This window comes from Ambystoma mexicanum, chromosome 14, assembly GCF_040938575.1.
Source record: "Ambystoma mexicanum isolate Mex_15411 chromosome 14, UKY_AmexF1_1, whole genome shotgun sequence".
Taxonomy (NCBI): Eukaryota; Metazoa; Chordata; class Amphibia; order Caudata; family Ambystomatidae; genus Ambystoma; species Ambystoma mexicanum.
Genome location: NC_090940.1, coordinates 154,701,741 through 154,719,278, shown reverse-complemented (window position 1 = coordinate 154,719,278; position 17,538 = coordinate 154,701,741). Strand labels below are relative to the sequence as shown.

The 17,538-nt window shown below is 44.1% G+C and overlaps 1 protein-coding gene across 3 annotated transcripts in view; it reads left to right on the top strand.

The window, feature by feature from the left end:
- Positions 1–17,538, top strand: part of HAUS2 (HAUS augmin like complex subunit 2) — a 483,701-nt gene that overhangs the window by 350,466 nt on the left and 115,697 nt on the right. For all 3 annotated transcript variants that reach the window (XM_069638779.1, XM_069638778.1, XM_069638781.1), the window contains one exon: positions 13,566–13,635. In XM_069638779.1, the coding sequence (XP_069494880.1) occupies positions 13,566–13,635 (70 nt within the window). The remainder of the gene's footprint in view (positions 1–13,565; positions 13,636–17,538) is intronic.

The window sequence follows — 17,538 nt, the reverse complement described above, 5'->3', positions numbered from 1 at the left end:
GACAAGGTTAAAAACAAAAAAAAAGTTGAGAGCGATTGGTTTGACAATAGGGCATCATTTTGTTCTTTTTAAACCATTGTAGGTTGGAAATAAAGGCTTTCAATATGGTTCCTCCATATTTATTAAAACGGACATTTCATGATTTTAGAAATTTGTTTTTAGATTGAAACTTAATTTTCTTTTTTTACGAGGGAGATTACTGATGTAAGGAGTCGTGTTGTAATGGCAGAAATGTTTGATTTCTGCTCACTAGAGTTTGAAACTATAATGCATTTAGTAATTGACCGTGCCTCTATCTGTCTTGCACACACCTTTTTAAGATGTTATCAACTGTTATGGCATTGTATTCTAAATGCGCAAGACATTTCTATGTATTGCTATCTATTTTATCATTTTGTAAAATTGGTTTTAAAGTGTTGATGAATTTTCTCCTATATGGTATATAATTGGTTTGTTTTCTTTCGTTTTAAAAGTTTAATTTAAACTGTAGCACACCCAAACAAACACAATGTCATGTACGAACCTAACCCACAGGCAACCGGATTGTTGCACAACAGCCACAAAAACAATCGAGCTATTAATATCGAAGTACACAAAAAGGAAATGACTGCACAGAAACCCCTAGTAGGCCACTGGCCACTTCTATCAACCACCTCCTCAATCACCAACTAAAGTCCTGGGGGCCTATGGAAATTAAAAGGTTTTTAAATGTGGCGAACCATAAGAAACGGCATGGGTGTAAATTCAACAGGTGGAGCATTCCAGAATCATGGTATAGTCCCAGAAATAGTTTCATTACAGGTATGTGGCCACCGCAAAGTCAATATTTTACCCTTTGTTGACCAGACTCTACCTAGCCAAATAGATTTTCTTAGCCCGTGAAGAGGAATGTTGCAATTAATACCACTTCTTTCTGCACAATAGTCCTTCCCAAATTGAATTCTAGCTTCAAGTGGTAGCCAGAGTCGTTTAATGAAATCCTTAAATACTCACGCAAGTAGTATGACCCCTACACGAAATGCAAATTTGAGGGGCATCGAAACACATTTGTGGACCCCCGCCCTACCACAATTAGGAATGCTTGAATTCTGTCAATGATGGTCAAACCAAGGTTTGTATCACAGCAGGGGTCGAAATGGGAATTCATAGCGAAGGAGCTGGAAGTAGCTCCTGGGTGCCAGGATTTTTCTATGCCCAGGAATTGCTCATCGTGACCCAGGAGCTATTCAAGTTCAACCTCATGACTGGAGAGCCTGAAAGATGGCTGAGCTTGCTTTTTTGCCAACTGTGGCATGCACCCAAAAGTGCGCGTTCCTTGAACCCCTCTTTCTATTGCTGCATTGCGATGACTTGTACCTTTTTGCTGACTGCTACTGTTGAGCCCTCGGCCTCTTGCTATGTTGCTTTACATGTCTTCACTTTTTTATGTTCTCTTTGAATTGTTTTCTCATTTCTTTAATGTTTCTTTTCTGTGAGTTCTTCCTTTTTGCTACTACCTCGCATATAGTCTTTGCTGCTACTTCATTACTCCACTGCTTCATCTGTTACTGCATTAATCGGTGAATGTCGCTTTACTGCCGCACTGTTTTTATCTCTGCTGCCACCTCTTTTTCTGTTATGCAACCTTGACCACTTTTTATCTCCTGCAGACTGAGGCGCTAACCTACATTATGCAATAAATGAAACTTCCAAATGAGATGTAACTGTGTCCAGAACATATGACCATTCATGCTTTACATGCCTTCTGGAGGTTTAGTATTGCAATTGTTGTGCAAATTCCCAGACGTACAGTTCATCTCGGATAAGTATATTTACATGACATCGGCGGGCTTGAGGAGCCATAGCTCCTGGTAGCTGTTAGTGTCAAGCTATCCAGGCTCTAGGAGTAAAATAGCTCCCAGCAATTTCGAACCCTGATCTAAAACATATGTATTTGCTTTACTAGTGGTTTGAAGGGCTAAGTGCACCTAGCAAAGTATGCTCTGCACTTACGTCCGCAGTGAGTGGTCTTGGTTAGACTCAAAGAACGTATTTCCCCTACCATTGGCTCTTCTAGTTCGTGACTATTGTGCCAATGCACAATCTGTTGCCCTTTATGGCTGGGGTATCCGGCGTCCCACTAAGTATTTGCCCATCTCAACAAGTTCAAGTTTAAACATTTTATAGTATACCTCTCCTAGCGTCGACAGGCAATTAATATGGTGCAAAATAAACTTGGATTACAATATCCCTACTTCTTTAGATGGGAGTTTCTACCTTCTTAAACGATTCAGCATCTTTGAGAAAAGGTATTAAGAACGCTTTATTAAGTGACTGACTGGTCAATGATGATTCCTTTGTTGACCAAGCTGTAAGTGTGGTCTTCTTAGTATCAACGTTCTCCCTTGGTTTCTTCCTTCTGACAATATGCCTGAGGATGGTAAGAATCAAGTGAAAAACCTTTTGCGGGCAAATTTTGACTGAGTGAGTGATCATGCTCCATTTGCTAAATCTTTTAATGGAGCACGTGCTATCCTTTACAACCGATCGCAAATTGAGCCCTATTTATTATGGTGCATTAAATGGAGCCAGAGTTTCGTAATTTTACCTTTTTTAGATTTAATTTACTGAATATTGCGTCTGTTGGTGGAATTTGGCCTGGGAAGGACCTCTTGGAATGTTTTTGTCCCTTGTTCCCATTAGAGGTTGCATTTACTCTTTATTACCAATCATATTTGCCTTCTTATCCAGCAATCTGGGCAAAAAAGATATTTTTAGGCCTTCGAAATTAGGGGTTTTACCAATGAAGACCTGCTTTCTTTATGCTGCGGTAACCCGATGGTGCCTACATTGGCCTTGGATCCTTATTTAGCAAAAGTATCTGCTCGAAATCTAGGTACAAATAAGAGCTAATGTGATGGGTACCTTGCTTTATAATTAGACATTTTATGTAATTCATTTTCTTTATTATATGTGGACAATAAAGCTGTAGATTTACAAATGGTGGTATGGTTAGAATTGTTGGATGTGGATTATCTGTTATCCAAAGTAAACTTACTTTGAAAATCCCAGTAAGTATCAGTTTGAAAAATCCAGTACCTCATACTTTGACAATCGGAATATAAACACATGGGAAACTGTAAGGGAAGTTAAAAACATGGGCAAAGTGACATGCAGCAATGAGGAATGTACTGTGTAGTGATGTAGATGTGCAGACCTCTACTTCCAGCGTGTAGGAGCACCAAGGGTTGAAGGCCAGACCGAGTCCCCAAAAGTCATGGAGCACTGGGAATAGGCAGTGCCATAGTGTAGTGTAGCTCTGGGGCAAAGAACTTGAAATTCAGACTAAGCAGTATGGGGATGTTGAGGAGAGCCTGCACCTCATCTCACAAGGTGCAATAGAGGCAAGTGGTGCATCAGGCCACAACTGGCCAGCTCTTGTGACTGATGGGATTAGCAGGACTGCTGCAGAGTGTAAAGCGTGAGGCTCTTCTAAACTGGGAAACGACAACCGTGATCTGATTGCAAAGCTTGTACTAGGGTAGCAGTTTTAAGAGTTGGGCATTCTTCCAAAAGACTTTCTTTTCCCTGAGCATGGGTGGTAAACCACCAGAGAAACCTCTTTGCAAATTTGTGTTGTTCAACTAGAGATGGCTCGGCGTCAATGTGCGGCACCATCTTGCTGTGCTTGACAAACGCCATAGTGGAGTTGCGGAGACAACCCTGGTGGACTATTGACTGTGTCCCATTAAGGTAAGCACTTTAGATAAGGTCCAAGAGTGGAAACGAAACCTGTTAATGGCTGCAATATAATGGACCTGCGTCTCCTGACAGGAATGTACAGACACTGCCAAACTCTGAGTATCTTTGAGGTTGGGCAAACTGGGAGTGTGCTGGGGGAAAATGGGAGTGTATGTTTTGAATAAACTTGCATTGAATGGAATTGCAGCATATATTGACGATGTGAAAACTGCAAAAGTGAAATGGAGCGCTTACTAATGTCAAACTAGGAGTATATTGGGGTTGTCGGTCTCAGTTTGCATAACTACACAAAAGTTGTAAAACTGCATATGTTGGTGTCGTTGCAAACTGGGATTATACCTAGACTAGAAACCGTGAATCTGTGCTCGAAATTCAGATTCGAGGAGCAGGCGCTAAAACTAGCTCTTGGGTGTCGGACATCATCCAGATGACAGGAGCTACTGCTGGAGAACCAGGAGCGACTACTCTGCAGACTTCAAATCTAACTTTCACATGAGCTGCACCCTTTAACTTTTTGCCCATTATGTGTGATCCATTATGTTTAAATGTATCCTCTATATGTCCTATTTCTTCTTTATTTACATTCTAAAACACTCAAGGTTAATGTCAAATATGCATGTTTGTAATGCTCCAGTTGGCCTGTGGAGCCAAAAGTAGCGCCTGCTAGCTGTTGGTTTTATGCTAACATGGCTCTCCTAGGGCAGAAGCAGGTGCTAAATAGCTTCCGGCAATATGCTGGAATTGTCAGAGTGCTACTAAAACAGATTTGTGAAGACTGGTACTTGGTGCGCTACCAGGGTTGAGATGGGAATGACTCTTAACAAGTCGCACAATATTTGAGGGGGGAGTGTAAGAAGTGCGGTGAATCCTGCAGAGTCCTCAAAAAATCCCTACCTAAAGTCTCCTCCCGGGTGGCCAGAGGAAGGCAGCTGCTGGTTGATTCCCCGACCCTGTGGGTGGTGTTAGCCTAGAGGATCACCTAGGAAGAGAGGGTGCCCAAGGGAGTGGGAGAACTCTGTTGGGAGAGACGCAGCATTCTTCTTCAGGGGAGGAAGAATATGTAATGGCTTGCTGTCAAAGAACGCTATTTATCCTGATGATTGAAAAGTCTGCTTGGGAGTAAGAATCTTCTTTACAAAGTTAACCCCAAATGTAGAGGTGAAGGCTCCCATGTTCAGCAGAGGAATATTTACCTATTAGATTCTGAGTCCTAATTCCCCTAGAGAACAAAGCCATTCAGTATAATCTTGTGAGACTCTTTTTAAAAAGATAATTAAGAATAAAAACAAATGTGTGAACAATTATCCTCTTTAAAAGGAGCGATCTGAACATTGGGGACTTCAAGTCCCCTGATGCAAAAATGTACTGGGACAAAGAGGGATTTAGGGGCCCTAGATTGCATGTTGCAAGTTAATATGGTTAATGACCCACACCTGAGGGAAGCTGGGAGGCATAAAAGGTCCCCTCGGGTGCATGCCATAAAGAAGAGTAGGAGTGGTTGGAGTAGCTCCACATTGTAGTTGCAGGTGAAGGAGAGTAGAGATGCCGGAACTACTGTGGTTTGCATTACGGATGCCGGTTCCCAGAGGGTCTCTTCCTTCAGATACCTGAGATGCAGAGATCATGCAGCGGGGCCGTTACTGGTACAAGCTTTCCCCCTGAAGAATGTAGTTGCAGAGGTCACGCAGCAGCATACTCTGGTGGCCGCCGACCAGAGCCCTCGGAGCACCCAATGCTATAGTTTCGATCAGCGTGGGCCAGATAAAACTATGCAAGGCTGTTTTCCCAGCCGCCCAGCGCTGGAGAAGCCTGGAACCCGAAGTCAGTGAGGCAAGCGGACAGGCACTGCAAACCCAGTTAACTTGTGTGTTGTGACCCTGGAGCACTCCGTAACCGCCCGCTGGCTCGAAACTGGTCTTTTTGAATATCGAACTAATGGGAAAAGAGCAGAGTGGCAGAAACAGAAGTATATCAAACTGATGTAAAGCAGAAAGATAATTGTCGGAGGAAGAAAGAAGTAATGGGGAAACTGACCTAAAGCCAAAGAGGAGCAGAAGTAAGAAAAAGCCATTGTCAGCACTTGTAATGCAAGACTGAGAAAACGAGAGTAAGGTGTCAGGAGGAGAAGCACATAACCTGCATTGCATGTGGCAATCGAAGTGTGGAACAAACCGCACCAATGTGTCTCATGTTTTCCCAGAAGTAGTAGTCCAACTTGTTGATGAAATTGGAAGTCCTTTTGAGTTTTATGAAGATAAACCGAAACCACTGGAGTACTTGTAGAATCAGTAGTAGTTTTTCTAGTCCTGGCAGAGGAGTACACCAGGACAATGGACCTTGTAGTTTAGACCTGGCAGGTGAGTGGACCAGGCGGAAGTCATTGAAGTACTGTGGTATGGTTAAAAGTGTTGAAGTAGTGGCAAGGCCTCAAAAGCATATTGTGATTAGCTGTGAAGTCATTGCTGATACAAGTATTTTGTAAACTATTGCAGAGTTGTCCTAACGGAAGTATTTCTGTTGATGCTGATGAACTGTGAAGTACATTTATTTTCTGTGAAACAGTTCTGTGGAGTCCTCCACCAGCAGTAAAGCGAGGGGAACACTTGCTGAACGTTTTGAACTGTTGGGCCAGTCCAATTGAGAGACTTATTGGAACTTTTTGGCAAGACAGGATTTCCTTATTCTTTTGAATGTTCGGTTGAAATCCTGATTGAATTGGGGGAAGGGAGACTCACCCAGGTTACATAGAGAACCTTACTTGATCTTGAATATAACTGTTAATGTTGTATCTGAATTGCCATATGTTACCTTGAGTTTTGTTGTATGCACAAGTGTGAGGGACAGCATCCTTTTGTTAGTGTTTTTCCTTTAGTTCATTTGAGGCAGGGAAATCCTTATCAGTTTAGGGACAGTGAGGCGTATCAAGTCTTTTGAGTTTTATAAAATGGCATCCTTCACAAAGCTGTCTGCCTCACATTTCTGACCCCTCACAGAAGGGACTGGAGCAGACCAAAAATGAAAAGTAGCTAAGGAACCTTTAAAACAGGTGTGCCCTTTGCAGCTGAAAGGAGAAGGCTAGGAGATGTGGCTGAGTTTTATTGTTGTACCTGGTGTGAAAGAGCGCACAAGATATTTTATTTATAACATTTTTGTAACGCCCAAACCCAAGGATATCCCAGCGTTTGGTGCAGTAGACAGGCATAAAAGGTAAATTTGATAAAGTCCTTAGTTGTGTTAAACATGTTATTCAAATAGTCAAATTTATCGAACAACCAAGTTTGTATGTGCTTTTTGAAGGCAGTGTAAGGCAGTGTAAGACTGTTAATTTCTGATGGGAAGAGAGTTCCAGAGGAACGGGCCGTAATGCAAAAACTGACTCCATCGGCTCTTTTGTTTCGGAAACTGGGTGTGACCAAGGAGATGCTAGATCTTAACGAGCGCACTGGGAATTTTTGAGTAATACAGTTGTTGAGCTAGAGGGGTGCCTCGTTGTAAATGCATCAGCGGGCAATAGTCAGTTTTAAAATCGGCACAAGCTTTGATAGGTAGCCATTGAGATTTGCATCTGGTTGCAGACATATGGTCTGATCGTTTTAGGCCTAGGGTGGCCATTATACTTTGTTTTGCAACATTTGTAGTTTGGTCAAATTGGCTGTTGAGGTGCCCATCAGTAAAACGTAGTCCAGCTTGGTGAGAATAAGTGCTTGTGTGAGGCAATTGTTTGGTGAGAGCAATTGCAGGCTCAAGGAAGTTAGTCTAGCCGCGTAGAAGGTAGCAAAGGCTGCATCCAGGTTTTCTTAGCCGTTTGAGGGAGCCAACAATGAGGAGCTCCAGTTTTTTTTCATTTTAAGCACAGGTTGTGGGTGACCATCCAGTTATGGATAGTGCTATACACTATGTTGATTGTGGCAGTGTCCTGGGCGTGGTTGCCAGTGAAGGGGATGATTATTTGGGTGTCATCTGCAATGTAGATAATCCCCAATGAATCTAGGAGATCAAATAAAGGTTTACTAAAGTGTGGGTGAGAGGCAGGAGCCTTGCGGGACACCTAGTAGAGCAGAGATGGGGTTGGCTGCTGCATCACCAATGAATACTGTAGATTTGCACCCATTGAGGATTGATTTGATCCAAGAAGTAGCTTCCAGAGAGAAGTGTTGGCAGAGGATATCGTGGTCCACTAGCTCAAACGCAGCTGAGAGATCTGGTAGGAGGGGGGATGGCTAGGTTGCCTGCATCACGGATAGTATTGATATGGAGTAAGTCAAGCAGGGCTGTTTCCGAGTAGGTGATTTTGCTCAAGGATCTATTGGACTTGTGCGTAGGCAAGGCAGTCGTATTTTAACCAAGAAGGGGATTGTGGTATTAGGGCAGTAATTGGTGGGGATGGAGGCATCCAGGGATTCATTTTCTTTAGTTTGATTTATTTTTTTCTTTTTCTTTTATTTTTTAAAAATGTTTAACATTTTTCTTTTGGAGTAGTGTGATCTAGGCTTCCTTGATACTCGCGGGCACATTGCAGGTCTGGAAGGAGGCATTGGCAAACTCTGTGATGGTGGGTGCGGAGAGCTTCTTTAAGTGAGCTGGGCATGAGTCAACTTTGCATTTTGAGGGTTTTAGTGATAGAATGGTGGCTAGAACTTGCTCTTGCTAGACTTGGCAGAACACAAATGTAGGTGGAGATGGCTAGACCCCCACTGGGATGATGGCGAGAATTTCACGTGGAGGCTTTGGTATCAAGCAATGCTTTTTTAGCATTAATATTTGTATGGAGAGTCTCAAGATAGGGGTTTCAAGCTCTCCAACGTTGGAGAATAATTCTTTAGCTTTGAGGGTGACTACTGCTTTCTTTTAGGAATCGGCAGCCGTGGTCAGGGCTGTGCAGTTACCTGGGGAGGTGTTTTGTACAAAAGTGTTTGAGGGCCCTTTCGTTTCGTCGTAAGATACTCTGGTGTAATGCATGTGCGAAAAGGAATTAAAAAAAACATGGCACTGGTGCGCATCCATTTTGGACATTCACCCCCATGACCCTAATGGATGCCTATGCTTCTGTGAATTCAATTTGCAGATCTGAGTTCTGCTACGGTTGCAATGTTTATATTTGGAAGCAGATGAGCGCACTATGGAGGATAGCTGGTGCATTGTTCGACCCAAGAAGGGAGTTAGTTATGCAGGTGCTATGACAAGGGGGCTGGGAATGAGCGTGCGAGAGACGAGCTGGGTTTTTCCACTCTGCGCCCCCATGCCTGCTGTCCGTCTTTGGCCGGGAACGGTTGGCAACCTAAGTTGGGCGGGGACTTGTTTCCCATAAGAAAGAGAGGGTGTCCAGGTAGTAGATTCAGAATTGGAACCCCAGGTGAAGAAGTCTTGTTTAGAGGGAGGACGCTCTGCTCCAGACCCTGTTGGTGCGTGTGATCTCTCTGCTTACCTGCCTTGGGACTGGGTAATGTTGTGGTGGCCGAGATGAAGCTCTCTTATTTAACTACTCTAACATGTGATGTGCTTTTTCTATTCCTATTGATGTATTTAGATATTGTCAACCATATTTATTTATAGTGTGGTGTGCATGTATTCTATATGTAAATAAAAGGGCCTGTAAAGAGCCGATTTATATTCTAACTAGTGGTCTGAATGTGGGTTATTACCTCTGACTTTAAGAACTTTTGGTCGGTGTGTTGTGCTAAGTGGTCTCTAGGGTAACTACACGCAACAGAAAAGCAGAACATCTGGAAACAAGATGTTAGGTTTGTGGGTTCTGGGTGTCTTGATTGGTGCATGCCGGTCCAGGGTATGGAGCAGGCATGCATGATATTGGTTGGCCAGGTCTTGTGGGGTCGTGTTACAGGACTAGCTTCTCTAGCTAAGCGAGGCTAGGAGTGTGTTAAAATAATATATTTGATAATGCAAAAAATAGACTTCAGTAAAAATATTAAAATCTAAAAACGAAATCAAACTGGGTCCATGTCTTTTCCAATCACTCTGTTCTTTGTAAGGGAATCCATGATTTGTTTCTCTGTCTAATTTCCAGGCTTGATAAAATAATCAAACATTGTATTGCCTTTATTATATTTCACCTTCAAAAGTATCACAAAACACATGTAACTCTAAATGTATGCGACGGATGATGCCATCCAAAACCTGGAGTGATGGTGGCATCTACTGGTCAAAAGCAGTATTGCAGCTATACTTTGTCTGATATTCAGCATGTGGTCAAATCGGGTTAGGAATGCTGATCGCTGGCTTGGCCTGAGCTTAAGGGCAATTTTTTGACACTGCTTAGAACCAGAACACTTGGACCCCTCGTGTTACTACTCTGTCAATCTAGACTCTCCTGTAGTTGTGAAGCTGGCCATACTGTAACTAGGACTTATAAAAATAGCCAGTGAAACTAGGAATATACTAGAATTGTGTGACTCATAACTGAATATACTAGGTTTGTCAGTGGCATATAATAATTTGGTACAATGAAATAATTTGCATAGATGTTGGATTTGGTACTTTGCCCACACACTGCTTTGTGTGAGCACCCGTGCAAATGTTAACTTTGTACCAACTCAGACAAGTCGTATGTGGACATTGTGAAACATCGGGGGTGTTCTGCCACACATATTTGGAAGCTCCCATTAACCGTTTATGAGGAGATTTTTAGTAACCATTTCTCTGTTGGGGGCTTTCATTAGTTGGCCCATTCACCACCTAAACAAGGTTTCTTTGTAGTAAACATGCAAATATACTGACAGTTTACTGGTTCAAATCTCACAGCTTTTATTAATTGGGCTGGTAAGTCGTTTTTTAAGTTAATTTTGTCATTACATTAACAAACTAGAATGTTACCATACATAGAGAAGCTCACTGTTCAATGTTTATACAGTGTACAGAATCATCATTAGTGCATGTATTTACAGTACATGTGCTTCTGTAACACAGATGTAGGTAGCAAAAGAACAAAGTCATTCAGTCACAAAAAAGGTGTGGATAGAAAAATCACTGCAAATGTTCTTAATTTTGGTTGCTAGGAACGAGGTATGTTAAATAATTCCTCTCTAATGACCTCCAAGAGGTCCGATGCCGGACACGAAGGTGACCTAGCCTTAGGTCTACGTCATGGAATCAGTCGTAAGGTGTTGTGTGGACTGCTGTACACCTAAGTGTTGCATCCAGTAATTTTTCCTCTTTGGGACGTGCTGCCTTCTTCTGGGCCGTAGGTAAGATCTCCTTTGTCCGTTTTTATTTCTATGTCCCCTACGGTGTGTGCCGCCGGGGATGATAATTGGTAGTTTCATAGGACCATTGCTATCTCTTCAGATGGTGCCTCGCCCATGACTATTGCTATTCCAGTGTTCCGTGTGTTGGTCTAGCCGTTCGTTCCTGGGGTTTCGGGAGCAAAGTCTGGCTCGAGTGCTCGATGTTCTCTGTGTTGCGAAGGACGCCACCTAGGACGTGCAGGGCTTAATTTTGTTATATCGGGCGATGGGTGCCGTGGAATCGTCCGCTCAGTTGGAGCTGCTCCGGTCCGTCTGCGTGAGAAGCTGTATGTGGACATTGTGCTGGGGCTAGAACTAATAGTGCCGGTAGTCTGACCCGTTTTTCATTGTTTTGGATTTGTTCAGTTGTTAACACCAGCTCTGAGGAACCTGAGGGCATCCTCCCATCTACTTCCCTTGGATCTTCCTCCCGGGTGGCCAGGGAAAGGCCATCGCTTTTGGATCCTGACCCTGGGGGTGGATCTTTGAGGGGGGGGGATCACCTGGGTTGAGTGACCTCGGGAGTGGGGAGAGGCAGTCTTCAGGTGAGACATGGTATTCCCCTTTCCCGTATAAGAATGAGTAATACCCCCAACCTTCATAAGGTATTGCACGTCTTCATACCTTCCACACACACCCACTGTCCCACAATCGTATGCCTTTAAGACTGGGAAGTGGCAACTAGGAGTAATGGAAACTTCAAGTCAATTTCACCACTATAGTACTGGGACAAGGAAGATGACTTATGTGGTGTAGGGCATGTTCATTTAATTGGTACAATTGTGGTCAGCCAAATGACTCTCACTTGCAACCCATTGACAGGCCAGAGGTGCTTAAAAGGGGAGGCCAGCAGCGGCATGGAGAGAACCTGCCTGGAGAGAAGGCTGCAGCTGTTAGGCGAGCAGCAGGCTGGAGAGGGGTTGGTGCAGAGGAAGCTGTGTACTACAGAGGGTTGAGAGCCGCACGGAGACCCGAACGGGTTGTGAGGAGGTCGGAGCCCCTGCTGTCCCCAATGCCGTGCGTTCCCAGTTGGAGCTGGATAACACGGAAGACTCTAAAGAGCCATGGGTTGCTGGCGCAGGGTTCACAGGTGGTGCGTGCTGATCGCTGGAGCTCCCGACTCGTCCCCGGGAGCAAAGTCGAAGCCGGAGAACAGAAGGAAGGTGCCCGGAGGAGCAGACAAGCCCTGCTGAGTGCATGGTATACTCATCCAGGGGTACTCGAGGCGCGGGAATTGGACATTGGCTGTTAACGATTTAATTGAAACTTATAAGAATGAGGTTTGGAACCCGAATGAGAGAACATTAAATCTTGAGCAAGTTGCCAAGTATTTTGTGTAATATCACATATTGAATACCGAACTAAAGAGAAAATATGGAAATAATGTGAAATGTGCTGTGGCGGAAGTAGTGAAAGCCGCTAAGGTATTATGAACCAAGTGAAAACAAAGTGTGAAATTTGAATACTTATGAATTAAGTTGAAGGCAAGTGTGAAAGGCAAGTTGCTGAACTTGAATGAACAACGTGAAACCAAGGTGGTGGAAGAGGATATACAACACAGAATAAAGTGAATACAAGTTGTGGCAAAGCCACTCGAGGAGAAACCACAGCATATGTTTATTAATGACACATATGCAAGGTGGAAAACCTGTGTTGGTCATGGAAAACCAAGAGCATCACAAAGTGCCAAGGGCTATTGGTTGCATGGCCTCCAATGGGTGGACCGTGTGATCCAGTAACTGTACCTAGACCAACTTGGGCAAGAGCCAAGAGAAGCCAAGAAACACAGGCTGTGTAATATAAGTGAAAGAAAGCATATGTTTGAACTGTTCAGAGTCTAAAGGAGTAGTGAAACTAAAGTATTGTTGAAAGTCAAGTGTATTGAACTTGGGGAAGTGAACCCCGAGATACCCTGGAATTGTGTTGCACACGAAAACCCAAGTCTTTTTGTGGAACTATTTGAACTTTAGGAAGTTGAAACTAACCAGAGCTGGAAGAAGCTCAGAACTTTATTCAAAACACCATTTCATTTAGTGCCGACATCCCTACACATTGATCTTTAGTTGTGAGGGCAAGTATAGGTTTTGGACACAAACTTTTAAGTTGAATTTGCTGACATAGATTAGCCTTAGTTTCTTTAGGTAGGGAAATCCCACCTTAGCATAGGGCAAGTTAGTCCTTGCTCCATCCTGACATTTAATATAAAATACTTTTGTCAAGAAAAGTGAGTCTGTCTGTTTTGTAATGAGCATTCTTTTGGAATCCCAACTGCTAATATTGAATTGATGATTTGACCCCTGTGTGGTTGTATGACTGTTTAGTATAAAGATGTAAGATTTCCATGTGACTGTGTTTATGACTAGGGAGGCTGGCACGTTTACATCGCATGGCATCACTTAATGAATTAAAGAACAGAGTGCGCACAGACGTGGTGATTAGTTGACAATTACGGTAACCAATTGGACAGACTGCAAATATTTATCTCCATGACCTTAACTATAAAGTTTTCTGACATTTTATTGTAATATTCATCTTTAGCATAAACTGTTTCGGTAATAACCCTGCCTTCTCTTTGTGTTGTAGAAAAGCTTGGAACTCGAGCTCCTGAGACTGGAGCAGGAGACTGCAGACATCGCTCATCCTTTCTACCTCCGTAAGTCCTTAGCAGGGAGGTACAGATGTCTAATGTCTGTATGTGTAGTACAAATGGAACTGGGCATGATCTACCATGCAGCCACAGCTAAGGGCTACATCTGTGCTGAAGTGCAATTTAAATTCCAAATGGTCCTACATTTGGTTTAATTTATAATTCAGAAAATCGGTTCACATGAATGGTACCTTTTTTGCTATGTGATATCCCCTTTCGCCCTGTTTTCCCCATCCCCTGACCTATTTCGGTTTAGAAAAAATCAAAATTGATGTGCGTTAGTCCCTTTTTAAAAATACGTATCAGGCTGCAATATCTCTTTCACCATTTGAGTAAGAAATGATGTACATGTTGAGAAACCCACTAAAGAGCTGCAATTGTTTTGGCGGTGGACATGGATTAATTGCAGCTCCTTGTCATGCTCTCACCCATCTGGCAACTCTTCGTACAGTCTTGAGGTGCTGGAGCTGCTATGTGGTTCCAGAATATCTAGGCTAGCTGAGGCCATGCCTAGCGGATGGCAGTCAAACGAGTATGGGAGCGCTAGCTGTTGCCAGTCACTCGGGGCAACTTTTCTGCTTAAGCAGGTTCTGGATGTTTTGGGGTCATGGCTGGGAAGAAGAGGAAACTGGGGAGTCAGCTAGTGGTAAAACATGATCACAGACATGGGCGCAATACTGCAATGTGATGGCACTGCTGTTCCTTGCGCTCCATCTGTCCTAGGCATCTGATAAAACAGGAACTATGCAAGCCTTTAGCCGGGTTAAGTTGTGAGATGCAGCATTCCAGTATTTGACTGCAGACCAAGTGCTGGAGAGCACAGATAGCTCTGCATTGTCCCCTGAGGCGAGCATCATCTTTCTCACCTTTCCTCTACCCTTGCTCCTGCATCCCCAAGATTCCAGGAGCCTTTGATGCAAACTGTGGCTTGAGGATCGCCCCCTTGCGCTTGGCGCAATAACCTACCCCATTGACCGGGCAGTCCATGCTTCCTCCAGCGCATTGTAATTATTTCTGTCATGCACACCCCAGTGGAACATTTCTAGAGCGTTGACCGGGATACTAGTTATAAAGCCTGCAGGCCACTTCCGGCCCTAATTTGCTGCAGCCCCCTGCTTCACATTAGCTCTGCCCCTCCTGCAAAGCGAGATACGGATGATGAAGCTGATCAGGCGCCTGCACTGTCGTGTCTGGGAAGGACACAGTTAAGTGTGTGCAACGAGGAGCCGTGACGCACATACGGAGACCAATGGGTTATGTGTGCACTCGCGCATGGTCAAGGGTTTTTTACCACGCTCCGCAGTTGACCCGCGTGAAGATTTAAAGAAAGAAGCAATTGAACCTGTCTCTGTATTTTGATTTATGGCACCTTTTTTTTCCCCTCAAGATGAGCAGCGCACACAGTGTTTCCAGGCCATATTGAATTTTGCATTTTCAGGGAACACGAAATTGGCAACAAAGGTGGGATATGCTTAGCCCATTCCACCCCACCCTTTCACATCATGGCACCTGTCAATAGTGAAAGCTATCCTGATAACTGCTCTACCCTTGACATTTATGTACCCTTGAAATGTCGGAAAGTGATGGACCTAGATGAGGAAGTGCCCAGTGCAGATGCAATTTGCCGACCAGCTCCTTTTTTAAAATTTTAAAATTATTATTTTTTTAAACAGTATTTTTATTGGCATTTCTTAAACGGGTATAACATTCCCCCCTCCATCCCTACCCCCTTGAGAAACCAAAACGTCCCTTTGCTTCTTCCAAGGCCGTGTCCGTGCTTCTATGTGCTTCAACCTTTCCACCCTTAGCAATACATATCTAGTACACGAATGTTCTGAGGGCAACATTGTTGAACAAAGTCACTTTTCAGAAACTGTAACATTTCCCCCCCGATTCCTGCTGAAACCTGCCTGCATCACCCTGGGCACTATAGGTAATCCATTCCATAGCCACTTTGTCCCAAAGTTTGCGGAACCAGTTGCTAATTGCCGGTCGAGAAGTTTGTTTCCAGTCTTTTGCAATCACCATCCACGCGGCTATTGGGGCCGTCGTACATGCTGTCTTCTGAGGCTTCGTAATTATGTGAAGTTCCGGTCTCAATAGCCCACCTATTATCTCTGGTAATGTAAGCGGCAGGACATCGGTACAATGTTTCGTAAGCATTCTAAGATCTCCTCCCAGTACCCTTTTATCTTGGGGCAATTCCACCAGATGTGTGCCCAGTCCCCTGACTCATTTGCACCCCCTCCAGCAATCTTCTGATGTTGATCTGAACATCTGCTGCTTCCTGGGGTATAATTCCATTGCACCATCATTTTATACCAGGCCTCCCGGAGTTGCAGTGACCTGGTGAGCTTCGGGATATTCCTCCATAACTCCTCCCAATGGTCTGTGGTTATTTCCCTTCCCAATATGTCCTCCCATGCCTCCTGGGTTGGCCATTGTGCCGGAGTAGGACTTTCCTGCAATATTTTATGTCTGCAACTAGGTGCTTTTCCCCCATGTGGGAAGGAATGTATTAAAGTGTGTTAGTGATCTGTTTGCGGCTTGGTATGTTCCTTTCTGACATAGCCAATGTCTCAGTTGGAGATACTCCAGTCCCTCCCCTTCCTCAATTCCCACTTCCACCTTACATTCCATGAAGAACATTACCTCCTCATCCCCCATCATATCTCTAATCTTAACACACCCCTTTTCTTTCCAGCTTTTGAACGAACCCTTCGCCATGCCTGGGGTAAATGCTGGATTATCAAACAGTGGGGTGAAGGGAGATGGCATAGATGAAAGGTGTCCTTTCTTAATTCTCCTGTCCCAAATGTTACAGGTTGTGCACAGGATTCTACTGTGTCTGGCCGTTAGTGGTCTCTCATTCCCTCGCAACCAGAATAGGCCCTCTAGGGGCATCCCGGCCACCGCCCTGTCCATACTGGCCCATATTTTGTTATTGCCGCCTGAGAACCGTTCCCTGACCACTCGAAGCTGTGCTGCTTTGTAGTATTGCTATATATTTGGGAGCCCCAAGCCACCTCTATGTCTTGGGGACTTCATCAGATCCATGGAGACACTCAGCTGCTTATTCTGCCAAATAAATTCAGACATCGCTTATTTAATGCTGCAAAAAATGTGTTCGGGATCGCTATGGGGAGGGTGTGGAACCTATAAAAAATCCTTGGGAGGGTCACCATTTTTACCGTGTTTACTCTTCTAACCAGGAGATGTTCATCGGGGACCATTTAGCGAAGACGGCCTGCGTCTGTTTAAGAAGCTCTGGGAAATATACCCTATAGAGAGCCTCTACTGTATTTGTCAATTTTATTCCCAGGTATACTAGGTGACCTCTCGCTGTACGGAATGGGGAAATGCTTCTTATCCGTTCAGACGCCCCTTTCGAAAGGCCTACCTCCAGCATCTTAGACTTCCCCCATATTGATTTTCAGCCCCGACAACCCCTCTTGCTCTTTAAGTGTGGTCACCAGCGCGGGAATATAATTTTCCGTGTCTACTAGTGTCACTAACATATCGTCTGCATACGCTGCTGTTTTATGGGATTCCCCCACCCCCAAATGGGACACCTTTTAATGGACTGGTTCTGTCTAATTACAACTAGTAGCGGTTCCAGGTATAGGGCATATAGGTGAGGGTACGGGGGCATCCCTGTCTTGTCCCACCCTGATTTCCTCCGAGATGCGATTATTCACATCCAGACGGATCTGGGGTTTATCATAGCTTGCCCGTACCATTTGCATAAATGTGCCCCCGAACCCCATTAGTTCCATGGTCTGAAACGGATATAGCCACTTTACCCTGTCGAAGGCTTTCTCAGCGTCCAACGAGACCAGAGTAGCCGGTATCTGCTTGATGTTCAATTTCTCCAACAAATGGGCTACCCTCCTCGTGTTATCCCAGGTT